Source organism: Lemur catta, chromosome 1 (genome assembly GCF_020740605.2).
Source record: "Lemur catta isolate mLemCat1 chromosome 1, mLemCat1.pri, whole genome shotgun sequence".
Classification (NCBI taxonomy): Eukaryota; Metazoa; Chordata; class Mammalia; order Primates; family Lemuridae; genus Lemur; species Lemur catta.
In genome coordinates this window covers 69,947,553-69,975,515 of record NC_059128.1, presented here as the reverse complement: position 1 = coordinate 69,975,515, position 27,963 = coordinate 69,947,553, and the positions used below count along the sequence as shown (strand labels likewise).

At 39.1% G+C, this 27,963-nt stretch overlaps 1 protein-coding gene across 2 annotated transcripts in view; it reads right to left on the bottom strand.

The window, feature by feature from the left end:
• The window catches only part of FMN1 (formin 1), a 342,614-nt gene that overhangs the window by 73,985 nt on the left and 240,666 nt on the right, over positions 1-27,963 (bottom strand). For both annotated transcript variants that reach the window (XM_045527700.1, XM_045527703.1), the window contains one exon: positions 6,702-6,794. In XM_045527700.1, coding sequence (XP_045383656.1) covers positions 6,702-6,794 — 93 coding nt within the window. The remainder of the gene's footprint in view (positions 1-6,701; positions 6,795-27,963) is intronic.

Here is a 27,963-nt window from a genome sequence, read left to right as displayed (position 1 = left end):
ATATAGGTCTTTTGTAATACTAGCTGCAAATTTAAGGCTGTGATGGATTTTTATTATATTAAGGAAACAAAACAATGTTTCATTGAGATTTAAAAATGAAGAATGGATGTTGAATTTTGTCCAATGCCTTTCTTAGCGTCTAATGCTAAGAGATGTTCATATGATTTTTCTCTTTAGAGCTATTAACAGTGATGAATTATATTAATAGACCTCCCAGTATCATATCATCTTCACATGCTGAGAATAAATTACATTTGGCCATGAAATGGGCTATTAGTGTTATTTAGAGTTTTAAAATTACAGTGAGATTGGGCAGCAGTTTTCTTCTTTTGGAGGGGGGGTGCAATCCTTTTCAGATATATTAGTATTATACACAAGAATAATTAAGAATTTACACATTTGTCTTCTTTTTGCAAATATTTTCATTGGATTAAAAGGAAAAGAAAAAGAGAACTAGAGTGATTGAAAAGATAACCTATTGGATGCCTGGCCAAAAAGGAAAATTGAGTAAATTAAAGACATCAAATTGGGCAGAGGGAAGAAGAAAGAGGGAGAGGGGAAAGACAGAAGGGGAAGGAGAAGCAGAGAAACTGACTTCAGAGGGGAATATGCTCTGTGAAGAATGTAAGAATTATCTCCTCCTACAGGGCACCCTGTCCAGATCATTGACCTATCCTGATTGCTGTAACCTTAATGGTTGAATATGGTGATTCAGATAGTTGTGTTTCTACATTTCTGGGGGTTGAAGTAAAGAGAACACTTAGTAACCTGCTCTTATTCTGAAGTTTAGAGGTTTAATCATGGCTCTTGTCAATCTAATCTGACCTAAGTATTTATTAAGAATGAATTATATGCATACACCCAACCTAGAAAGATGTTTCCATGTCCAAGAGACCTGACCACAGAAATGTATTATAGACCAAAAATGCATCTCTCCAGATTCTGGCATCATTTACCAATTCTGAAAAGATTTAAACAGAAAACCCATGGAGGGAAAAAAATAAATCCCCTAGGCACTTTACACAATTCATGCTTTGTTCATCAATTCAACAAATAATTATTAACACCTCTCATAGGCCAAGCGGAGCCTATATTATGTTGGGATGAGAAAGTGTATAGGATTAGACAGACATTGTCCCAACTGTCATGGAGTATTCAGCTATTTATGTAATCCTTTTGCATTCAATGTGGGAAATCAGCGCTATTGCTTTTGTTTGCTTTTAGCTTGGTAAATTTATCTACTAGATATAGTTTACTAGAAAACACTTTCTTGATATTAAGAATATCTCTAATCTCACCTGGTCAAAGAACCTTAGAGGACACATTGATAAACAAGGACTAGAATGGTTCATTCAGATTCATTTTGAATTTGGCTCCATTCACGGGTGCCACGTAAAATTAACAGAGAATAAGATAAGGCCAAGTGTGGGAGAACGCTGGTGTTAGAGCCAGTGTAGGTTCCAGCCCTCCCTGCCAAAGCTATAAATACAAATGACCAATTTAACAGCATGAAAAGACCACCTACAAGATCCATACCTGGGATCTAATCAGTTGCTCTGCGCCTTCTTTCAATTACAGGATCCCTGCCATGTTTATGAGGACTTTTAATGCGAGCATCACATTTTTGAAGGCCATATCATTATGACCATGTTTGATGTGAGGGTGGGAAAGCAGGAGCTCACAAAATGCCTGCACACGGTTACTCTGAACTGAGCTGTAAACTGGAATCAACAAGAGCCTACTGTGGAAAAAAAAAAAAAAAAACAGGTAAGAAAAAAGGCTTACATACCGTGGAGACTGCAACACTGAAAAGTGGTGCCATTAAAATCACTTTGAATTCTCAGGAAATGAAATTCACCAAGAACAAGTACTATGGTTTTGTCAAATAATGCTATTTAAGGGCATTTTGAGAACAGAACAATGATAAAAGACATAAGGACAAACACATCATCTCCACTGGAGTGTGGCAACAGGATATGATTTACAAAAGAAAAATTAAATCATCGTGATTGTTAGAAGAACTGAATTGCAACTTATGTGAAAATAATCCTGAGTCACAACGCATGTGACTTCTCAGGCATAAAGAACGCAGTTGCTTAAGACTTTATGAGTGATAAGACCCCCTAATGGAAAATTAGCTTTCTTGCCAAATATTCTGTATAAGCTGTACTATAGAAGTATACGAACATCTTTTCTCAATTATGGTTATTCCATGATACCCTGTGCTCAGACACTCTGATACTTCAGGAAACTTCTCATTCTATACCCTTGCTTTGGGCTATCTTGTTATCTTATTCATTCCTATGACTTAAACTGCTACCTCTAAAGTCTCAACCAGCTCTCTCCCATGAGTACAATATCTCTCCCCATGTCTCTCACATGTACATCAAAGTGAAAATGTCCAAAGTTTACTTGTCTTCCATCCCAAATCTAGTCTTCCTCATCAGCATCCAGCCAGTTATCCAAGCACGAAAAAGGAGAGTTATCCTCTTCTTCTCTGTTTCATTTTGCACTTCCAATTGATCATCTTGTCTTGCAACACCTAAAACAGCCTGTTACTATTTACAGTATGTTCCTCCTTTTTTACTTATTTTTATTGCCATTGCTTTTGCTCAAGTTCTTTACTAGTTTACAGATCGTCCAGATCTTTTTCTTTCTTTCTTTCTTTCTACTTTTTTTTTTTTGAGACAAAGTCTCACTCTGTTGTCCCAGCTGAGGTGCAGTGGTGTCATCATAGCTCACTGCAGCCTCGAACTCCCGGGCTCAAGCAATCCTCCTGCCTAAGTCTCCTGAGTAGCTAGGATTACCGGTGTGAGCCACTGTGCCCTGCCCAAATCTTTTTATATAGCTGTTCATTATAACATATTTCTTAATAACAACAAAAAGCAAAGTGATCCCCCCTCAAAACCCCACACACCAAAACAAAACAAACAAACCCAATACGATCATATCACTCCTCCTGCACACACTACTTTTCAGTATTATCTGTTGCCTATATGACAAAGTTCAGATTCTTTAGCAAGTTATATTGTGACTTTTATCTTTTTGGTCTTCTGTTCTCATATGCCCTGTGATTTAGCCACACCAAGTCTCTTGTCATTCTCCAAACACATCAAGTCTTTCATCCTTCTGACATATGCAGTGTTTTCCTCTGCCTAGGATGCCCTTGGTAGCTTGTCTGCTGAGAATTCCTAAACCTCAATCTCCTTTTCTATACAACAGGGTGATAACAGTGCTCAATTCAGAGGGTTGTCATGAGGACTAAGTAAGAAGGTGATTTGCTCTGCACCGTATATAGCCTGTAGAATCACTCAGTAAATATTAGGTACCATTGTCACCAGCATCATATTTGTTCTTTTTCAAAGTTTGAACAAAAATATCTCCTTTGCTAAAAGTCTTATGTGATTTACCTGGAAGTGTTGGGAACTCCTCCTCTTTGATTCTATATGTCTAACTATAGACTCATATTATATCAACTCCAAAATTGATCAAATTTTCACATTTTGGCATCTCTGATATTGGGGTACCTCATATACTTTGCATGTCATGGTTTAATTGGCAACGATTTTTCTTTCTTAATAGCACATGTAATAATGGTATTTATTACAATGAATGGCATATTAGATAAATTGCTATACTTAAACTGTATGACAATTGTCATAAATATTTGATTATCCAGGGTGAATAATGCATATCTGTGGTGGGTGGAAAATACTACATTTTTTATGAATTAGTGAAATATCTATATAAAAAAGGGACTACTATTTCGAACTCCAAATAGTAGCTAAGTAACAGATATTATATTTGTATATATTGCAACTTGTCAAAGCCCCACACACTGAGCTACATCATATTGCTATTGGTTATAACATATTTCTTAACTACAGACCCTAACCATACATTTTGGAATCATAGAGGTGTAGCCTGATGAAGTAGCATGATGTTACCTCCTTCATTCAGTTAAGTGGCCCTGCCTGAGGGCCAAACAAGGGCCAGACCTAGAGCAAAAGTGGGCAGGGGGCTAGCTTGTGAAACTGCATTGCAATAATGCAGTATTCAAGCTGAGCAGGTAGAGTGACAATGTGAAGAGGAGAGTGAAGGAATGAGATGAGGAAGGCCTACAGACTAGGTATGCATGTCTCTAGACTAGCACTTTCCAATAGAAATAGAAAGTGAACCACAAATAAAATTGTAAATTTTCTAGTAGTTACACTTAAATAGTGAAAGAAATAAATAATTTAATATTTCTATATTTATTAATATAATTATTAATTTACTCATAAATTAATATTAATTTATTTTACCTAATATATCTAAGAGATTATCACTTTACCATTTAATCAATATAAAAAATCAGAAATGACGTATTTCACATGTTCAAAATCCAGTGAGTGTTTCATCCTTATAGCTCATCTCAATTTGGATTAGCCACATTTCAGTTGCTTACAGCCACGTGTGCCTAGTGTCTATCATATTGGACGGTACAATTCTAGGCTGTTTTTTGAGCAACTCAGTTATAATGAGATTATGGTAATAGGCTATTTCAACACTAGACTTTTCACCACATAATATTAGTAATGTTTAAGATTCTTACAATATCATATATTGTTATATTCTTAAATTTTTTAATAGAATGGTAATGTTTCCTTCAAATTATTTTTGAGAGCTGACTATATTAAATTATACATCTTTTCCCAATAAGACAGTCTTTGGGAGAAGGTCATGGAGTATATGATTCATCTTAGCATTCCCAGTGCTATTACAATGCCCAATGTATAGCAGGCTCTGAATAAATATCTTTGAATACACATTAAAAGGTGAACTAAGCTCAACAACAGTGGTTCTCAATCTGTGTTTCCCATTGGAATCAACTGGATAGAAAAAAAAATTCTGATGCCAGGTTTCACCTCCAGAGATGCTGCTGATGGGTCTACAGTTTGGCCGGGTGCCAAGATTTTTAAAAAAGATCTCCCCCAGGTGATTCTAATGAACCACTGCTCTAGGACTTTCTTAGAACAGCTTACTATGGCCACACCCATGCTTCCCTGACACAAGATCCAGTTTGCCTCAAGTCAATTCTTTTTCTCTGAATAGACCAGAATTTTCTTGGGAGACCTAATGGAGAAGAGGTTAACACATAACCCCAAAGTGTGATTTGTAAAGTCATTTTCCAAGGTACCAATGAAGATTCTTAAGGTTCTAAATCCGCCCATATTTATCTCTTTTCAACAAAAAGAATAAAATTCACAATGTAAGTGCTTTAAGATGCTAGCTGTTTTGAAGAGGAAGGACTCTGAGGCCATTACAGCATGAAGGCAGATAATACCCTGACATACACATTGCAGACTTTTCCAGATACGGAATAATGGCAATTAAAAATAAAAATGAAATCCAAGTACACATTAGTATCACTTCAAGTTAATTCTTCATTATGTTAAAAGCAGACACTAACTAATTGGGGGTCAGCAAAGGAAAGTATTTCATGCTTTTGTTTAGGCCACTTAGGTTATATTTACATGGTATAATTATAAAGCAATGCAATTATTTTGGTAAGTCATACATAAAACCCACCCATTACAGCCACATAGCACGTAAGTATTGGTATCATTGTTTGCTCTCAAGATGGTGCTTTGCCTGGCTGCATTTCTTCCATCATGTATGAGGTTCTGCAATGTCCAAGAGAGAACTCTGACTTCTCCTGCTTCAATACAAGCAACCTCTTGTCATGGAGAAGGAAGCAATGATCTCTGCTGCAAGGGAGCAGCTGGAATGGAGCTCCTCTGACTCATAGACTGAGAATTTCCCTGCCAATTCTCCAGGTGGTTTGGCCATACTTTATAGATTCACCCTGCTTAACAGTCTTTTGTTGATGGTGTGGTATCATGTGGCCTTATTCAATAATAGAAACAACATGCTGGAATATCCCAAAGGTTCCTGCATGCATTTCCTCTGGCTTTCTAGCAAAGAAAAAACCTCCCTCCAACCTACCCTTATTTTTGTTTTACATCTTAAGTTGAATTTGAGAAATATAACAGGAAATATCTAAAAGGCATTAAACTTTCATGTTCACTAACCCTGATCAACAAAAGTTTCCTATCCCTACTCTTGCCAAAACTGTGGGGGAAGGAACAGAACTTGTTCAGATCTCTAAGCAAGTACTGGGTCTCATGTGTATCACTTCCATTTATTAACCCCGAAGGGCTGACGGGTGCCAAGTCATTAGCTGTGTGACATTCACTTGGCCCTAATTTTCCTATCTGAAAAGAAATGGAAAATACAAGTTTCCAAATTGCTACACTCATACAACCAGGAAGATAATCACCGTCCACCTGTCCAGGCTGACCACAAATCTGAAACACACGACCGCATGGGCCTTGCACGTACCCACTTGTCAGTGAGCATGTCCTGCGGATTCCCTTGAGCTCCACGAAGAGACAAAAAGGTTTGTCCTCAAAAAGTTTCCAAAAACAGGAGTAAACTGAAGGATCTAAAATATTAAAATGGACTTGCAAGGTGACATGAAAGCTGCAGGGCAACTCTACCTACATGGAGTATGTAACCACCATGGGAGGATGGACTAACGAAGTCACTGAAGCTGCCCGTGGTCAGCCAGGATGCGAAGCTGTGGGCCTTGGAGAAAGAGTCACGGAACGAAGGATGTTCCACAGCATTGTGTACACGTAACCAACAAGACCTCTTACCTTTCTGGAAGAACTCCTCTAGTTTGTCCTTGAAAGGCTGGAGATACTCCTTTGGGGACTCCTTGCACACCACTGTCATCTGTTTCTCACTTACTGTGAAGAGAAATTTAGAATTAGATTTACTCAAGAACACATGTTTGCTGAGCTCCTGTGATGGGCCATGCACTGTGCTATGCACCTGGATATCAGGATAGCGATTGTGCGGACTCCTTGTCAATCAGTATTTATTCAAATTCCAAGGGGGAAAAAGGAAAAATTGAAACAATAAACAGACCAACAAAAATAATTAGTTCATTCTATACCTCTTTTCAGGAACAGGGAAATGTATAATCCTTCAATTCTCCCTCTAAAGATCCAGAAAAATCTCGGACCTGGCACAGGTGAAGTATTCGGCTTTTGATCTCCCCAAAATAAAAAGAGGCAAAAACTACTTGAGGACCAGTCCCAGGGAATTAAGGGCCCTGACCCTCTTCAGATTCATACTCCAAAAGTAGAGCTTGAAAAAGATTTTCCAGAAATTTCCAGGCCTCCGAGTTGTCTGAGACTGCCACACTGGTGATTCCTTGGGGTGATATACACATCCCAGCACAAGATAAGCCTGGGTTAGGGAGGACTGCGTCTGCTTTGCATGCTTCCCCTTCACCTACTCTTTGTATTAGTTCTCTGCTAACACATGTGAAATAATTTTATGTGATTCACTTCAGAAAGAATATCTGGAATTTGTAATAGATTGCTTTTTTGACAATCAAATTGCCTTGAATTGGATAGTTCTGAGTTGGCTGCATGGAAATCACAATAAACCATAGTTCAACATCACAAAAGGCAGTTAACCCATGCAAGAGGCATCTGCCCAAGGTTTCTATGTTTGTGCCAGTTGCAGAAATGCACGGGGGAAAGAAAGGATTCATTTCTCCAAAAGTAGAGCTGAATCATGATCCCTTTTGTCTGTTGACCCTGGCCAGAACTTACTGATATATCCTTGACCAAGAGACTAGACAAAGGCATTAGAATTTTCACCATAAAGAAATCATGCCACCTGGTTAAAAAAATAGAGAAACAGATACTACAGATCTTGGAGGAATTTACAAATATAAAGGTAAGGCATTTTGGAAGAAGAGGGTCAGGAAGAGGGCCTTTATTTACACTGGGAAATTCCTTTCCAGTAATTAGGCATAAAGAAAATAGCATCCCAGAGCCTTTACTACAGGCAAAGCAACAAGCATGTCGGCATTGAACACAGAAAATGCAAAAGAGGCCACTCAAATGCCCTCTGAAATTAGTTATCTGACATGTTTCATTTGCAACATTGCCAACCAGATTGCTAAAACCCTAGATAACTCTGGGAGACTGTAAGACTGTGCTGAAGGTAAAAGCATGACTTGAGGGAACCCTTTGTCATTTTCTGAGTCAAGGTCAGAACACCCTACTTTCTCAGAGGTATCCAGGGTTTCTCGTAATAAGACAAGGATGCTAGAGTACAGGGTAGGAGTATCTAAATTCACACTCTGGCTATTGAAATTGATATTAATACTTTCTAAAAGTTTTTAATGGAGCTTATCTAGAATATCTGCTATTAGTGCTTCTGACAACCAACCATTCTAATGCTTTCTAGGAAATACTGTCCATTGGGATGCAAAGACTAATTCTTTTAATGACCGACCTTATTGAAGAAATACAAATCCTACCTCAAGACAAATGGGAAACAAATTCCTTAAAACCAGCCAAACCATCAGTTCAAAACATCCCTTTTTTCATCACATTTTTACCTTTCTTTGTAAGCTGATTCGTCCTCTCTATAATATCTACTTTATAACTTCTCTACTGTTACCAGATTTCCCATTACTTCTTTCCCAGTAGATGGACCTGTGGCCAAAGAGTAAGTAGGTTCCTCCCACCACTATTCTCTTCCTCAAATAGAGGTGCTTTGTTTGGGCTAGAGTGATGTCCGAGGAGAGAGAGAAAGAAGATAGATCTGGAGTATGTTCTAGAGGTGAAACAAATAGGTCTTGCTGATGCATCCAGTGTAGGGTTGAACAATGGGTGGTGGATGTGCCATTTACTGAGATGGGGAATTGCGGGGAAGGTACCTTGGTTTTTTTTGTTTTTTAAGGGGGAAAGAGATCAAGAGTTAACTTGGAAGCTTAAGTTTTCTCTGGTCTCTATAAATTACAAGGCAAGATCATCCACTGAAAACAAAGGGGAAAGCTACAAAAGAGATAAAACTATGTACGAGTTTCATTGCTAATTCAATTAAATTCAAACTCCAGGGACTGGGATTTAAGGCCTTTCCTTTTATGGCTCCTTTCAGATCTATTTCCCACATGTATTTGAGCAACCAAATCAAAATTATTCAGTGTTTCCTAATTATATCAACCAATGTCCCAAGTTCTGTCCCTTCACTCACAGGGGTTCTCTGCTCTACTCTCACCCCGTGCATACTTTCCACTACGTTTGACAGTCCTGTTCATCCAAAAAAGTTTCTCTGAGATGCCACCATCACCATAAAGCTTTTTCCAATCCAAAATTTTTGCATTCTTTAAACATCTCTTGTACCTTCTGTATAGTGTTTATGTTTTACTTTTAATTATATTTATTCATGTGCTGATATTAATCCCTGAAAAGTTATCATGCAGGTTTCATTTACTTGTCCGCAAACTTCTCTAGAGAGCTCCACGCATCTGGCCAAAACATCAGATTTCCTCAGCTTAACTAGATTCTTATGGGTGGCAAAGTCTAAATAAAATTAGCAATGTTGACCCCGACTCAGAGTAAGCTTTCCAGGGATGCAGTGTGACCTGCTTGTCTCTTCCCTTCCTCCTCCCTTCCTGGGAGAGTTGTGCCACAAGTTCAGAGTCTCTGTACTCCTCAAGCACTGTGTGGTGTCCCAAGCTGACCTGAAAGGGCTTAGTATATTTTAAAGACCCCTAGAAACGTCCGCGACTTTACCCCACGAGGCATAAGCAAGGAAGCAAAGGTGATTATTCTGACTGGGTAAGTTCTGAGGGTAGGCCAAGAGCAGAGCATTGATCAGATACACTTTGAAAGACATCTGCTGCAAAGAATCAGCATTTCTCAAGGAACTTTCATGTCCACATAAACTTTTCTGATGATATCCAGCTACGGTTCTGAGAACACATGTGGCCATATATAAAGGAGAGCTAGAATTTCTCAAGATATATTAATAAACTGGAAGAGTCCTTTAAATTCTTTAATTCACCCTCTATTATATTCAAATTCTAACAATTTCATTTATATAGAATTATTTTTATGAACACAAATAACATGAGACATGCCTACAATTTTGTAATAGGATATAATTGAAGCTATGACAGTAATTCCTTCAAGGGCATTTCTCCCTAATGAAAGCAAAGTTAAAGGCAAAGCTTGTTTCCCCAATTACAAAAGCAAAACTTCTACTTTTGCCTGAATTAACAGGGTTGATCACTGCAGCTCTCCCTTTGTCCTGGTTGTGGTGTCAAAGCCCATGGGGTACTATCAAATGGCTCAAATTTTATGAGGCCATATCATGGGGTGGTAAAGTGCTTGGATGGAGACCCACCTGGGCTCAGGTGGGCTGCAGCTTGTTTTTCTCATCCGCAAACGCTCCCCACTCCCATAGGCACGACATGAGAATTAACTGGGATAATGCACGAATAGTGGTTTGCAGAATGCCTGGCACTAGCAAGCAGGCTCATAAATATTATTTGTTATTTTTATGATTTATTAAAATTGGTTGGGAAACATGTCAAAGTCAGCACAGCAAGAGAGTCATGGCTGGGGATTATTCACTACAGATGCTAGGCACGATATTTATGGAAATACGCCATAGTGCAAATCTCCTGTTTAGAACATAGGGATAATGATTTTCATTCCCTTGCCGAAGTTCCACCACCCATTGTGAGAATTCACTGAAGAATGTAGGCAAACTCCTGGGGAAAGATGAAGCAAAATGTACAACAATTCCCCTAGGCCTCTGAACCTCACGGTTTTGAAATTAGAAACTGAAACCAGTACAAATGAGAGCAGCTCCACCGCTGTGCTCAGAGGTCCTCTCTGCACCCCCATGGGCTGGGACTCCCACGTGGCCTGTTAGAATTAAACTTCTCCACACGATCAAAGGAGAGAGCTGCCCTCTGACTGTCCCTGCACAGTCGCGCGTTCCGGTGGCCAGGCAGCTTGCCCGCTCCAATTAATTAACTTGGCTTATCTGAGATGTTTTCTAGCAGACAAACGGGAGACCTGAAGACTAATTAATGATGACACCGGAGACTGCCAGTGCATGAAGAAGAGAGGTCACGGACAAATCCACAAATGTCGTTTATTGTCCAACTAGAAGACTCCTATACAATATTGCTAGACCACCAAGGTTGTCTCAGACACAGGCTGTGCCAGGAGTTCCAGCGTTAAAAGCCAAAGCACCCCCAGGTTCTCTTTCTTCTATTTTTCTCTCCGCAAAATTTTTGGCAATTAAAGCTATATTAATTCCTGAAGTTAGCAACTAATAAGTGATCAATTGTGAGAGTGAGATCAAATATTAAAAATCTGTTGGCTTGAAATAATAATGAAATAATAGAGACTAAATTGAGATTATTCTCATTTAGAGGTTAAGCATTTGTGAAGCATTTTAGTGCAAGGAAAGATAACACCTTGAATGTTTTAAGATTTCAGATATTAGGCTGTTAAAGTCATAAGTGGTTATCTGGTTTTTGTGTTTGACCCCTAAGAACAAGGAAATAAAGTCTATTGAGCCACTTAAGAAGTACGAGTAAGGCCAGGCATGGTGGCTCATGCCTGTAATGCTAGCATTCTGGGAGATCGAGGCGGGAGGATCGCTCAAGGTTAGGAGTTCGAAACCAGCCTGAACAAGAGCGAGACCCTGTCTCTACTAAAAATAGAAAGAAATTATCTGGACAACTAAAAATATATAGGAAAAATTAGCTGGGCATGGTGGCGCATGCCTGTAGTCCCAGCTACTCGGGAGGCTGAGGCAGAAGGATTGCTTGAGCCCAGGAGTTTGAGGTTGCTGTCAGCTAAGCTGACGCCATGGCACTCTAGCCCGGGCAACAGAGACCTACATAGATTAGATTTTAAAGGGGATTGATAGACCCATATTTTTGCTAAAGAGCCCTCCAAAGCCCAAATGAGACAACTGTGCATTAATGACCCATGTGTAGACAAGCCATACATAGCCAAAGGGGGGATTCAGCTGATATTATGTCTAAACTATTCCTCCTAATGACTATATTTATCCAAAGGCAAGAACCTGTATTTAAAGTACTCAAAAAACTTGACTGGGAGTTAAAATACAGATGCATTAGATGCATGGCACCTGGGTTGGATTGTTACCTCATGATAACATAGATACATAGATGGGTTTACACATATGAGTGCTGCTTTATATCTGCGCACGCACAATGTCTGTGCCCCCAAAGCTAAGTGGAATATTATGCTGAGTGTCTAGAGCTTTGGTATATTCCAAAAAGTGGAAACAATCCAAATATCTACCCATCAACTGATGAATGGATAAGTAACATGTGCTTCATATATACTAATATTATTTGGCCAAAAAAAGGAATGAAGTGCTGATACGTACTACAACATGGATGAACCTTGAAAATATCACGCTTAGTAAAAGAAGCCAGACACAAAGGACCACATAGTGCATGATTCTACTTACATGAAACATCCGGAATAGGCAAATCAACAGAGACAAAGCAGATGAGTGGTTCCTAGGGCTAGGAGACGAAGGGGGTGGAACAGAGTGATTGGGGGTGATGGCAGAGGGGCATAAGGTTTCTTTTTGGAGTGACACAAATTTTCTAAAATTGATTGTGGTGATGGCTGTGCAACTCTGTGAATATACCAAAAATCATTGAATCACACACTTTTAGTGGATGAATTATGTGGAATGTGATCTGATCGCAGTAAAGCTGTCTTAAAAAAGTTAATTAGAAACTCAGCCTTAAACTGGAGCTATAATGAACAGATGAATGAAGAAGGCCCCATTTATGCTCCTTTTAAAGTAATTTTTAAAATTTTAGGTGCAACTCTGTCTTTATTACCACAGTTATGATATTTACTAAACCATGGATCAGAAGTGGGAAATGAGTTTGGGATGCACATACTTGAAAAGTTAAACATATTAGTCTATTTTCAAATGGTAGCAATAAAAGTTATAAAAATAAAAGACTTACTAAGAAATAATTGAACTTGACAAGAGAAATACAAGCAAAACATTTAAATTAAAAGTTTACTGACTTTTAAAAAAAGTGAAACAATAGCTTTGGTACATGCTTAATTGTGATATGTAGCTATGCATGTGAGTATATCTGTACGTATATATTTACACATATACATCAATAATTGATACACTAAAAATATATCCTCTTTGAACTACTCTTAATCTAAAGATGCATTCTCTTTTTTTTTTTTTTTGAGACAGAGTCTCGCTTTGTTGCCCGGGCTAGAGTGAGTGCCGTGGCGTCAGCCTAGCTCACAGCAACCTCAAACTCTTGGGCTTAAGCGATCCTCCTGCCTCAGCCTCCCGAGTAGCTGGGACTACAGGCATGCGCCACCATGCCCAGCTAATTTTTTCTATATATATTTTTAGTTGGCCAGATAATTTCTTTCTATTTTTAGTAGAGACGGGATCTCGCTCAGGCTGGTCTCGAACTCCTGACCTCGAGCAATCCACCTGCCTCGGCCTCCCAGAGTGCTAGGATTACAGGCGTGAGCCACCGCGCCCGGCCTAAAGATACATTCTCTTATTCTTAGTTTTTCATATACTTTACTGGCCAGGAAAGTTATTTAATCTCTCTCTGACTCTTAGTTGCTTCATACATAAAATCTTGTGAGGGCTAAACAAACGTACAAGAAAGAGTATTTTGTATACTGAACAATAAAATGCTACCCAAAATATTCTTTATCCATTTAAAATATTCAAACAGTGGAAAGCCTGGCTAGATAGCATATCGTACATGGTTTTATTTTTTTAAGTTTCCAAGAGTAGCTAAACAATAACAACAAACTCTTTGAATAACTGACATTCCTAATATTTATGTGTTTCATAAACAAATCATTATGTTATAAATAGGCTAATCCTTTTCACAGCCAGACCATCTTTTAGAAATGGCCAATACTCACTTTTTCTACTTCTTACTCCCCAAACCACTGAAATTTATGTCACTTCTATCATGACCTTGAAAAAAATACTCTGAAGTCACTAATTGACCCATCCTGTGGTCAGTGTCCTTTTTTTATATCTCCTGTTAGTTGACTGCCCAGCAGGATTCGATAACTACTTCTTTCTTGAAATACTTTGCCCCTTAGATTCTGTGACCTCCATTCTGGGCTTCCCTCCTACCTCTCACTGCTCTCTGTCTCCTGTGTGGCCTTATCTTCCTACATCTAGTCATTAAACATTGAATTTCTTTAGGATTTAGCATGAGGTTTCTTCTCCCACCATGCTACGCTCTCTCTCTAGACAGTGTCATCTAGGCAAAACACTGCAGCAACCATCTCTAAGATGTGACTCCCAAGTTTCCACGTCCAGCCCACAATTTCAGTTCCCAAAGAGCACTTGCACTCATCATTCCCCACCAGACTGCTACAGTACCTTCCTAACTGTTCTTCCCACATTCACCCTTGCCTCCTCCTGATTGGTTCTTCATACTAGAGTCAAGGTGACCTTTATAAAATCTGATCATGCCAGTCTCTGCTTAAACCCACCAGTGGCCTCCATTACTCTTAGAGATTGTCCCCAATTTCTCAAGCTGGCCTATAATCTTTAGGGATAAATTCTTGGAGCCAAGCACTCCACCATCCCTAGATAAGGGCCTGGGTGTGTATTATGGAATATTCTAGCTTTAGGGAAAGGGGATGTTGTCTTTCATCAGAAAAGAAGAAGAATTTGCACCTCTTTAAGAAGGAAGGATAGATGCAGAGAGAGAAGGGTAGGAAGAGAAAGGAACAGTTGAGTTGGAGAAGGCTGGCCTCTGGGGCCTCCCCACAGCTTCAGTGAAGCCTCCTGAACTCACATTGCTGACTGTGAGTGTGGGCTGTGAATACTAAAGACAGGGCTGAATTTTATGCTGAGTTTGGACCTAGTGCAGAACTAAGACACCTCACAAGGAAGTAGAGGTGCCCTCACACACTCTTCTAATACTTTGGCTTTCAAGTCTTATGAATAGCTTTGTTTTATGGAGATAGGAATTTGGAGTAATTGCTCTTAGATCCCAAGAAACAAGATGGTTCCTAGTCCTACTATGAGTGTATATGGGTTACACAAATACTCATACTTCAAAATATTTATTGAGCATCTGCTATACGCCACTGTGCTGAATGTTGGTGGCAAATATTTAACAAGACCTATTAGTTATCTTTCCTCTAAAAAGATGCATAGTCTAGTAACTATGCATAGTGAGAAACAAGGAAATGAACAAACTGTGATATATTGTGTCTCATGGAATACCGGGCAGGGGCTTTCAATTCACACTGGGCTGGGGGATAGTGGCCAGGGAAGGTTCCCCAGAAGAGATAACTTATGAGTTGAATTGCAAAGATCAAGGAGGAGCTAGCCTTCAGCCAAGGACTGAAGAAAGGAGCTGTATAAGGAAGAGGAAATATGAGTAAAAGTAAAACATTATGAGAATGCATGGGCCATCTGAGATGTTAAGTGGTATAGTATGCCTGGTGCTCGGGGACCTTATCTTCTCCTTGGATCTCTAGTGTTCTGTGTCTAGATTTTGGTTTAAAGGAAAAAGCGTCTGTAGGGGAGAAAACCTGCCTGGACCCAGAGGTCTCTTAGGTTAGTCACTGGGGTGAGCAGTGAGAAGGCACCAGACCGGGCTGGTTATGGAAAGTACCACAGATGTAGGGGACTTCCAATTTTATTTAAAGTGTTCAGGAAAAGTTTCATTGTGACTAGAGATTTAATCAAAGTAAGGGAGGGAGCCACGAGCAAGCTTAAGCAGAAAAATCAAGTATTATTTAGGACCATGTTAAGACACTCATGTTGTATGCAAAAGTCTGCAGTTCAGGACTCATGGCTGGATAGAAATACACACGGGGGAGTCATCGACATAAAATTCATATTTAAAGCCACCACAAATGATGAATGGCCAGGGAGAGAATGTGTCAAAGAAGAGAAGGGGTTGAAGGACAAACCCTGGGGCTCGCAAGCAGCAAAGGAGAGGCCAGCAATGGATGGAGAATGAGCTGGTAAGTGGAAAAGCAGGAATGTGTGTGGTTATGTGACCCGAGAGGAAACAGTATTGCAAGAAAGGCAGAGCGAGCAGTCAGCTCTGAGCAGCACCGTTGGACGGTCACGTCAGACAAAGACAGAGAAACATCCAGTGACTCTAGCGACATGGAGGTCACTGGTGATCCCAAAACCGGTTCCAGGGGCTTAGAGTGTGCAGGGAGGAAGCCCACTTGGAGAGGGTAAGTGAAGAAAGATTCTATAGCCACTTATTTAAGAAGTTAAGCTAGAGTCATTTGAGTTAGGCCTAAAAGATAACTCCAGTTCTCCCTGTCAAGGGCTAACGAGCAAATGAGGTCATGGAAAGACTATTTTCTTGGTGACTTTAAAATTGAATCAGTTCTTATCTGTGTAGGATGCTTTAGATGTAGTTTCCTTTGATGGTAGGAGGACTCTTTAAAGAGATTCCTTTTTTAATCCTTCAAGAAGACTCCCAAAGCCCTCATTTCACAAAAATCATTCCGTACCAGAAGACATTTGTTAGGGCTACTCTGATCAAGTGCAGAAGAGGCACAAGCTTCTAGAGAGCGGGTGTCTCTTTCCCCAGAGGAATGCTGTGCAAAAATAAACCCACCAGGAAGCTTGCACCCAAGGGAATCCCATGATTCTGATTCACTCCACTGAGGAAGGCTGCCCAAGATCAAATTTACCTTAATGTCCCATGATCAGGAGAGAGTATTCTCCATGAAAAATTTTAAGCAGAAGTGGCAGGGCCAAGTGAGGACATGCCAGCATGCTTTAGGACTTTTGGAAAGACTTGCAAAGCTGGGCCACCGACTCCAGCCTTTGCACGGAATTGTCTGAAGCACTATTCAAAGGTCCCTCCTATCAAACGTCACAGCTGAGTCAGAATTTCCACTGTGATGATTATGTGGTTATGGATGCAGCCTTGGTCTGTGAGACATTAGCATGAAAAATATTCATTAATCACTTACCCATGACTAGGCCTAAATATAGATGGATTGAGCATGATTTGATTTATAGGGTGTTAAGCGATTCAACCACTTATTCAAAAATATCCCTTCCACTGGTCCCCACCAAAATTGTCACCATTAGAAGCCTTCGCTTGAACTAAAGACAGTAACTTAGATCTCATTAGGAATGCATATATATTAGGTGAAAAAGAAAATATTGTCAAGGAGAATTCATTAACGCTTTCGTATACATTTATTTCTGACATTAGTTTAGAAAGGTAAGGGATTTCGAGCAACAGATAGGAAAGTTGTGTCCTAATGGAAGAAAAAGGCATATTCAGCAAGGTGCTGGTCTCTATGTGTAATATGAGGCCTTAGCAGGCGGCCCCAGGCATGGAGTTCCTGGCATCTGGAGGGGCAGGGAACATGTCTTGGGGAGGAGAGCAGAAATTAACTTCTAAAAAGTATTATAAAGGTAATACATGCACCTAAAGAAACTTACAAAACATTTAAAAAATACCGGGAAAATACAGTCAGTCATAGTGCTATGACCAGAACAGAGCTACCACATTATACTTTTGGTACCTTCTTTTTCAGTCTCTGCACTACATCCCTTCCCCCCTTGCCCCAGAATTTTATAGGGGTTGCCTTTATAAGTCATTTTTATAAATTTATATTTGATAAAGAACTTTTTGTACTTTCTTTCTATTACTATATCAGGCTCTCTTTCTCATATTATTTCACAAAATCCAAAAACATGTTTAACAGGCACATACAATCTCATCAAGTGGATATACCATAGTTCACTTAATTCTCCTGCAGTTGGATAGTGAAGTCCTTTCTACTTTATTCCCATAGTGAATCAGGCTTTGACTCACATCTCTGTCCATACACACTTATTCTAAATTTAGGATGACTTCTTAAGGATAGGTGCAAGAAGTCAAAAAAGGAAAAACCTTCTTAGACTTCTCAAAACATAGTGGCCACACTGTTTTTGGTACAAAAAGCATTGTATCACAACGGGAGAGATGAAGGGGAGAGATTTTGGAAATAAACTATCTTCTGTGTCACTTTGCGGAGCTGGCTGGCTCCATATAAGCTGGAACTGTACCTGCCACTGCAGTATAGGGGCTATGGTCACTGCATTTGAAGAGCAAAATTCCAGAATGGAAAACAGTGAGATGACCATCCCTCCACTGAAGTGATTTACGCAAACACAGATGATAACTGGTGATATACAAAAGTTGATACAAAGTAATCCGGATTAACCACAGCATAAGACTAGGTTTGAGGCCTGTCCATGAAAAAACCTTTTTTTTTTTATGAAAGGCCCTAATATGTCACATTTAATTTAAATGTAAATTATGCTATTGTCAATACAAGCAGAGCCATCTGAATTTTGGGGATGTCTACAGGCAAATCTGCATCAAACGTTCAGATTTTTGAAATATACATTTATACAATTAGAAGCACACATAATCTTAAAATGCTCAGATCTGCTAATCAACGATATCAAGTAATGATCTGCACGTGGGATTACAACTCAAGCTGTTTGTAAAGAACAGATAGAGCCAACATTTTGAGGCAACCCATTGAATACTATTTCAAGAAGTACCCACTTATCAGTGCATGTCAGTAGGTAAAAATGACGAGGTTGCTGATGGATTGGCAAAAGCAGAGCAAAGCCCTGTCGGGCGGGATGCCTCACTCCCACAGAAATTATGCTGGAGACAAAGCAACACATTTTTCCCATTGCTCAAATGAGGAAAATAATTTTCCTATAGGAATACTTAAATAGTAAACACTTCCTCTGGATCCAAAATGGGTATTTTGTGGCATTTTTTTACTAGAATTAAGTGATGGGTTTTCTCACACATACAAATCTTGAAGGCAGCAGGCCTTTCTCTTTAGGATTCAAGGAAATCAGTAAGAGGAAGAGGCGGCAATGATGATTTTAGGACTGTTTCCCTTCCAGCAGTGCAACAGCTGGCTACAAAGAGGCAAGTGATTAAGACACAAAAGCCTATTAGCAAACAGCAACCTGTTTCCACATTGCTCACCCAGGACAGCTGCAAGCCTTCCACGCTTTCTCTGACCTCTGAGCCCATGTTCCCATTTCAGCCCTGACTGGTTAGTCACATTAACTGTAATTTTCTACCCTGGAAAGTGTTTACATCTAAATGAACCATGAGGAAATAAAAGAGAAAAGATGGAAAGGCATAAGGAGAAGAGAGAAAAGAAAAAGGATGGAAAGTTATTTTAAAGACACAACCTAATCTGCTGGATGATTTCTGGTATCTGGTGTCGGCTACGGGAATCATTGGCAGAGCACGAAGCTGGCAGCTACTGCTAATCAGTTTGCCACTGTCTTCAGATTTAATGCAATATTTGGCACAGGCATTTTAAAAATCCTCTATTCCAGCTAAAATATTTACACAGTCCTATGTGTCTCACTTAATGCCTGTTAAGCAATCGTCTTTTAAAACTCCACAGACACTTGTAAATCTGTCGGGAGAATTGTAGCCTATAAACAAGGCTTCATATAAAGAGGGCTGCATTGTCAATTTTTTGGGAGGAGGGATTTCTTAGGATGTGTCTGGAAATAAAAGTTGAAGATCAGAAATAGTTTAGAGTGGGTAACAAAGTGGCTAATAGTCTCACTTGCTGGACGCCGTTAGTGGTATTAACGGGAAGCCTCCAGACACTGACCTCAGCTATTTAAAGCTGTGCTCTCCTGTAAACCTGTCATTGATCTTACCTCTCTCTTGAGTTATGGCACCAGGAGAGTTACTGGTCCAGCAGCCCCTGGTAGTCTATATCCCAGGGCCTGTCAGGTTAGAGAAGATGAGTTGGTAAAGTCTTTAACAGGAGGCCATTATATGGCTACATGCAACATGAGTGTGTGTAAATGTGTCAAGAAGGATGGGGAACTCTAAGAGGAAAGGGGAAATTCTGGGCAGGGCTGATGTGAGAAGAACAAGACAGCTGAAACGATGAAGTACCCCCTGAGAAAAGCTAGGTACCAAGATCCTGAAATGCCTATTAAGCTCCCTCACATCTTCAGCCCTGATGTTAATGAGACTAGGCGATACAATTTAAACACAAGGGAGGACCATCCAAGCTATCTCCTGTGGGCCCGGGGAAGCCTAGGAATTTGTCTCTGTCTTCAGGATGAGTTAGATACTTGTGATATGACCAAGCAAACTGCTTGATAGTCTAATTATTCCTAATAGATTAGCTGCCTTTTTATTTTTACCCTATCTCATTGACAAACATGCTATTGATTATGATTCACAATTAATTTTATATTAGCTTTAAAGAAGAAAAATCGTACATTAAATGTACACATCAGTTTTAGAAGTCAGCTCCATCTTAAAGCCCTGAATTTTGGAGTGGGTAGTTTGGGGGAGGTATGTTTTAGATTGAAAAATAGTAGGTATTTGTATATAGTTTCACATAAATTTTAGTATTAGGTATTTGCTCATAATTCTAAGGTATATAGCGCCTTGAATCTGGAGCCAGCAAGTATTTGTTGATTCTCTTTACAGGATCACCATCAGAAAGGGCTTTGCAAATGTTTTTGTGAATCTGCAGAACAGCTGGAGGGCAAACTCTATGTACCTGTCCACCCCTATCAGACCAACAAGTTTAATCACTGTTCTTAGGGACAGTCAGATCCCTGTTCCTGGAGCAGAAGAGAAATCAGAAAAGTAAGTAGAAATAAATTTCTCCCCTAGAAAAAGGGGATAATATTTGCTCTTAAAATGTGTTTATAAATGACTTGATATTTCAGTGAGTTTATTTAAAATTAGCAAGTTAACTCAGTGCTAAGGATAAATATTTGCTGAACCAATGAACTGATTGAAAAGGTCAAACAAGGTCTGTCTTATATTCTGCAGATTTTTTTTGATACCCAATTTGATGATGTTTTTAAAGACCATCAAAATGGTCTAGAAAAAGTTTAAAAAAAACAGTCAAATTAGCAGTTCTGGTACATCAGCCATTATAGATTTTCCTTGGGCTTTTCCTCTTTCTGCATATTATAGCACAGGGAAAGTTACTAGTCCAGTGGTGCCTGGTCATCCACTGTGACTTAGACATATTGCCATTTATCTCTGCATCCAATAATTCCTTGAAAAGTATACCAAGTTCTCAATCTGTACGATCAAAAGCAAATGGCCCTTACATGACCAAGGCTGTCTGAGATCTCAGCCTGCTTTGAGTGTGCTATCTCATTTCTCTCTCACAAGAACCCTGCAAGCTTGGTCCTGCTACTATCCCTATTTCTAGGTGAGAATGAGTAAAGTCACACCAATATTAAGTGGCCAAGTCAGAATCTGAACCCATGAGTATTGGACACCCTGGCCCAGTGCTATCTTGCCTCCTACCCTCAACATCTACAGTGAAGTTCTAGAAAAAATGTGGAATACCTAAGAAAGTGCTTTGTAAACTGCAAGGAACTAAGCAAATGTAAGCTAAAAAATAAATAAACAAATCAACAAGTGCCAGCACTGGGATCCCTTCATTTTAAATGGGGAAACAGAAGGTCTATCAGGCAGTTGGGTTATTACGAGGCACAGCAGAGACACAAACCAGGGCTGCCAATTCCCAGGTGGGTTATTGATCTTTCCATGGGTACCTAAAAAGGTAGAGTTATAGTCCACGGCCCCTGTGCACCTAAGAGCCACACTGAGGCTAAGAAATCTGAGAGAGATGAGAACACTAGCAAAAACTCCAGTCCCTTTTGCTGGGCCTAAAGAGGTCTCCTAACTTCACTAACTTGGTCATCTGACATGCAAAGAATCCATTTGTGGATTGTAACTCTTCCACGGAGTCCAAGGTACACACTGTACTTGAGCAGAAAAATATTTTGATATTCACAAAACTACTCACAAATCTACTTCTGTGAAGAAAATGTTTTGACCTGATACAAGTTTCTGACACCGTAGCTTGAGCACTGGCTTGGCGATCAAAAGATGCAGGTTCTACGTCTGGCTGGGTCGGGCACAGATCATGGGCACGCTGCTTCCTATCTCAGAGACTCTGTGTTCTCAGCTGCACATGCCCGCCCTGCTCACTTCAAAGGATAATGCTCTCTGCACAGGTAAAATATCACCATTATAACCACATCAATACCTTTTTAGTTTTTTTAAATGGGAAATATAAAAGACACTGTTAATGAACTTGCCAAATTAACGATACTTTCCATTCCTCCTACTTGATTCATTCTTCCCACTGCTGAGTAGAATTCTTATCAAGAGCCGTTGTGTTGTTTCCAAAACAGTTTATATGCCAGTTGTTCCTTTTACTGCAATTATTTAATTTAATTACTTGAGCATAGACTATAGGTATAAGACTGTGAGAAAGTATTATTTCTATAAATTTAAATGAAAGAAGCTACAATACTGCTCTTAAACGTAGGTACACGAGACCAGTGGGAACAGGAAAGACACAGCAATTAAATGCAATGTGGTATTCAGGATAGATCCTGGAAAAGAAAGAGGATGTGAATGGAAAAACTGGTGAAATCCAAATAAAAACTAGAGTTTAGTTAATAAAAATATATCAATGTCAGTTTCTTAGTTTTGACAAATACATCACAGCAATGTAAGATGTTAACAATGGAGAAACTAGGTAAGAGATAAGTGAGAACTCTGTGCTATCTTTGCAAATTTTCTGTAAATTTAAAATTATTCCAAGATAAAAATAAAAGTTTATTTTTAAAAAGAGGTGGGCAAGACAATTTTAAGAGAATAATTAGATGATCTATTATGGATATGGAGTATGCAGAAAAGACCTACAGGACTCCATTCAACAGATTCATAATCCAAGAAAAGGCCTCACCCCTGCATCAGAAGACAGACAAATGATGTAATATTTAACTTGTTTTAAACTACGAAGGGATATAAGGATCACGTTTCATGATTCCTGATTTTGGCCAATTTTTTTCCATTAACCCACCACACTGGATAAGAGCTCTGCTCTATACTGATAGATGGTATCAACACAAGAATTTTTGAAGCATGGATTAATTCAACAGCAGATCTTTCAGAGTCATTTACAAAGAGAATACCTAAGATCCAAGCCTGATATAATTTTACAGTTGACTTTTATATCCTGTTAATGGTCAGAATTCCTGAGATTTTTAGTTGTTGTAATTAAATAAGTCTAGGGAGAAATCCAGTAGCCCTTAATGAATAAGGAGAACTGTAGAATGCTCTGAAAAAGCACAGTAATAATCATCATCTTAGAAGCTCGACAGTTGGAATGTACCTTCAACATCACCTAGCAAACTACTCTTCTAATGGCACTTAACCTACTACACACCAACCATAAGACGGTCTTCTAGTAAGCCGCGGTGAGGAACCCACTGCTGCTCAAGGCCATCAGTTTTCCCTTCAGACAGCTTTAAAATCTGTCTCTCTGAAGCTTCTACTCACTGATGCTCCTTTGACATCTTTGGCCATAAGGAAGTAATCTAATTTCTCTCCAGTAGCAAAGTCAGCAATTAGCTAAAGCTGAGCCATTTCTGCCATTTGTTCATTTGTTCATTCATTCACTCACTCAGCGAATACTGACTGAACAGCAATTATATATCAACACTAAAAATTTCATATTAGATATCTGCCTTCATGGAGCTACTGAAGGAAGAGAGAAAATTTATAAATAAGGAGAAAATAATAGCTATATCAAGATAGAAGGCTGTCGTACAGAGTGCCTATTCGAAGTGGCTGCTGACTGGGTGGGCAGGGAAGGCTTAAGGCATGGGGACGTCTGAGAGAAGGACACTCTAGACAGAGGGCCCTAAAGCAGAAACAAGCTCGTGGGGTTGACACACAAAGAAGGCCTGTGTGGCTGGAGTTTGGTGGGCAGGAGAGGATGGGTGGCGTGAGATGAGACTGGAAAGGAACAAGTGGGGAAAATCATGCAGAGCTTGTAGGGCATGAATATGAGGTTGGATTTGATTCCAAGAGGAAGGAATATGAAACAACAAAGTGTTGTGACCCATGTGGCAGGTGGAGACTGGATTAAAGAATGTGCAAGAGTGGAAGCAGGGACACCTGTTGGGGGCCTGTTGTTAAGGTGGTGGCTTGGACTAGAAATGCAGTGTGGACATGAGGAGCAATGACCTGATTCCAGCCAGATACGTTTTGAAGGTAGGGTTATAGCAGGGCTTGCTGATGGACTGGATGTCTGATTCGAGGGCACACGGGAATAGAGGGTAAATACCATACACTCTGCTTATGCTATGCAAAGGGATTTCCTTTGTATGTTCCTGGTAAATCCTCACAAACAATCAGTGGAGCAGGTTGTGATACCCGCATTTATATACAAGGATGTTGAGATGTAGGGGATGAAATGATTTGCTAAGGGTTACATAGCTTGTGAAGCAAGGATTTGAATTCAGGACTTCTGACTCAGACTTTTCTATGATAGTAATTTTTTTTTTAATAGTCTATGTTTCTTGTCAAAGAAAAAAAAAACAAACTAAATTCTGTTAACCATGATGATTTATAAATAGAGGGTAGAAATAGAGGGTACGAACCACGAGGAGGAAACCAGGGCAACACAACTCATCCTTCCCACCTAGGGATGTCACAATCACGGCTTCAAAGGGAAACACAAACTTCTTCCATTAATTAAACGGATGAATCAAATTTCAGTTTCCATATCCTCTCTCCTTTCTGTACAACTTGTCTTTGAAGGCATTCCATTTGGGAAATGTGTGACCTTTAACCACCATGCCGCACTTAATTGGATGCTTTGCATCAAAAGTCACCATGCTGATCAACATTTTACACCCACTGCCTTTCTGAAATACTTATCCCAGTTCCTTAGGTCTGTTTTGTTGAAATCATTTTACAAAAATAAATCATATCAAAGGTTTTTTTTATTATTTCTAAAACTTTGCTTGCAAAACTAAATATTTTTAACACCATGGTAACGTGGTCAGGACTCTGGCTAATGTATCCAGTCTTGTACCAGAGTTCAGACTTAGTAAACTAGTGCTGTGGACAAATGGGCTGCAAAGAAGGAAAGAGCTAATAAATCAGGTACTGTCAACCATCATTCAAGTCACGTTTTCTGCGGCTTCCTAAAAGGTGCTAAATTAGCCAGGCTTGTCCAAAATGGATCAATTTCCCCTCTCCTTTCTAGGACACACCAGCATGCACTGGGCAAGCTGCAGACAACGTGGCTTCTGGATGAGTTTAAATATTAGGTTATTAAGTGGAAAATGTCCGATTTCCTTAATAAGTTAGACGATTGATATCACTGACATTTCACTTTGACACTTCTTGTTTTATGTTTATTGTGAAGGTACATCCTCAGTCTTGCAAATGCATGTTTTTTTGCCTTGTGATTATCTTTCAACTTTTTTAGAGCAATTTTTGTGAAACCATGGATAAGTCAAAAATTTACATTATTTTTGAATATGAGTTCTGTTGTGGAAATAACACAGTGCAGACATCTCGAAATATCAACAAAGTGTTTGGGAAGGATGTGGCTAATGAACGCACAGTATGTCGATGGTTTGAGAAGATTCATTCTGGTGATTTTAATCTTGAAAATGAGTCATATGGGCGACCTGAGACCAAGGTGGATAATGATGAGTTGAAACCTGTAGTAGACGCAAATCCATCTCAACCTACATGTGAATTAACAGCAAGGTTTGACATTACTATTCCAACAATATTGGACCATTTGAAACAAATTGGCAAAGTAAAGAAGCTGGATAGATGCATTCCGCATGAATGAAACTAGTGTCAGAAGAGAAATCATCTCGAAGCTTGCCTTTCTTTGCTGTCATGACATAAAGGTGAACCGTTTCTATACCGTATTGTCAGGTGTGATGAAAATGGATCTTTTTGACAATTGCAAGCATTCAGCACAATGATTGGATAAAGATGAAGTGCTGAAACACAATACAAAATCGAATATTAATCAAAAAAAGCTAATGATGTCTGTTTGGCGGTCCAGTGTTGATATTGTTCACTGTATCTTCATGACACCTGGTCAATTGATTACAGCAGATGTCTACTGCAACCAGTTGGATGAAATGATGAGGATGCTTATGATTAAGCAGCTGAGATTGGTCAACAGAGACAAGTCAATCCTCTTGCAAGACAATGTTCAACCACATGTCACACAAACAATGCTGCTCAAACTACAGAAGCTGGCCTTGGAAACTCTCTCATCCACTGTATACACCAGACCTTCCACCATTGACTACCACTTCTTCCAGGCTTTGGACCACTTCTTGCAAGGAGAAATATTCAATTCTCAACAAGCTGTGGAAAATGCCTTTCATGATTTCATCACCACTCACTCTCTAGGCTTCTTCACTGCTGGCATAAGCAAGCTACCATTAAGATGGCAAAACTGTCAATAGTTTAGGCACATACTTTGATTAATTGGACTGTTTCTTATTTGAGACATAATAAACTACACTTCTGATTCAAAATCATACATTTTATATTTACTACCTCCAACACCTTCTGAAGGACTTCCTCATACATCACCTCATCTGACCCTTCCAATAACCCTTTGAGCTGGGGAGGATAGAGAAGTATGATCATCTCCACTTTTTCAGTTGAGGTTCATGGATGCTAAGTAATTTGTCAAAGTTTCATGGCTTACCATGTGGTTATTAAGTAACAGAGGTAAATTTGAAAACTTGTACCTACTAAATCCCAATCTGGCACTACTTTCAACACACCAACCTCTGCCGTTGAAACTTAACTACCATTTAAAAATGTTTTGTTTTATTGTTGTTTGGTGTTTTTTTTAATATTTAGTAAAGTTATAAATGCATATAATTTAAAGAATAAATGTATTCTATGCACTCTAAAAGCAGTAGTTCCCTATCCATAGCCCACCAATTTCCCCATTTCTTCCTCCTCAAAGGCTACCTCTTTTACCAATTTTACCTGATTATTTTGATACTTAATTGTGTGTCATTAACAAGCTTCTATTGGCATTTTTTAAATTTTTCTCTTTATGGACTATAAATGATATAGCTCTTTCCTCCACTCCCATCTCTTCCCTTCCATCATTCCACTACGGCACTAGCAGGACTTGGTTAAACTAGCATTCAGTGTGGATGTTATCGTGACTTTGCAAAAACAACTTCCAGTCTCAGCTGATATATGTAAAACTGATTATTTCACTTTTCCTGTACATTCCCCCACTCTCCCTTACTCCCACTCTCAAGAATTGATAATTTTTTTTCTAATTTGTTTTGTTTTCCATTAGCTTATCATTAGATGAACCCCAAACTTGTTGACAGTTGTATACATCTCTTGTCAAAACATTCAGATATATCAGATGCATTAATTGCATATTCTTTAAGAATCTTCTCCATGATTCTTTTGATCTAATCTAATCTGAAATGTTTTCTCTCCATGCCTGGCTGTCATCCTGGGATCCTTCTCTATCCTGGATACCCCTTCCACCTTCCTTCTCCACTGGATTTTTATTTCCTGTAACCTGTGTCTTCCTTTTTAATGGTAAAAAACATTCTCTGGCAGCGTCCTGAGGGTGACTGCATGAGGAGTAAGGTTTTGAAAACTTATATGTCTCAAAATATTTTTAATCTGTCCTCAGAATAAAACTATTTGAGAGTTTGATGGATATAAGATTCTGGACTATGAATAAATTTCCTTAGAATTTTGATCCATTTATAGCTCTTAGTGATACTGTTGAAAAGTCTGAAGTAATTCTGCTTCCTGATTCTCCCCTGTGTGTAACCTATTCCCACATTCCACTTGCCCACCCCACCCCTTCTAGAAATGGGTAAGCTTTGCTTTTTGTCCTGAGTGTTCTGAAATGTTCTAATAATAGTATAAATCTGTTTTATTGTCCTATCCTGGGATCTATTTGGGCCTTTTAAAATTAGGAGCCCATGTCCATCATCTTAGGAAATTTTCTTGAATGACTTAATTGATTTATTTATGTATAAATATGTATGACTTTTTATTTAGGTATACATTTATATGAATTTATGCATGAATTTGTGGTGTGCATAAATATTGAAGTAAAAATTGGATTGGGTCTCACTTTTCTCCACTCCTGGATTAGAATTCAATTT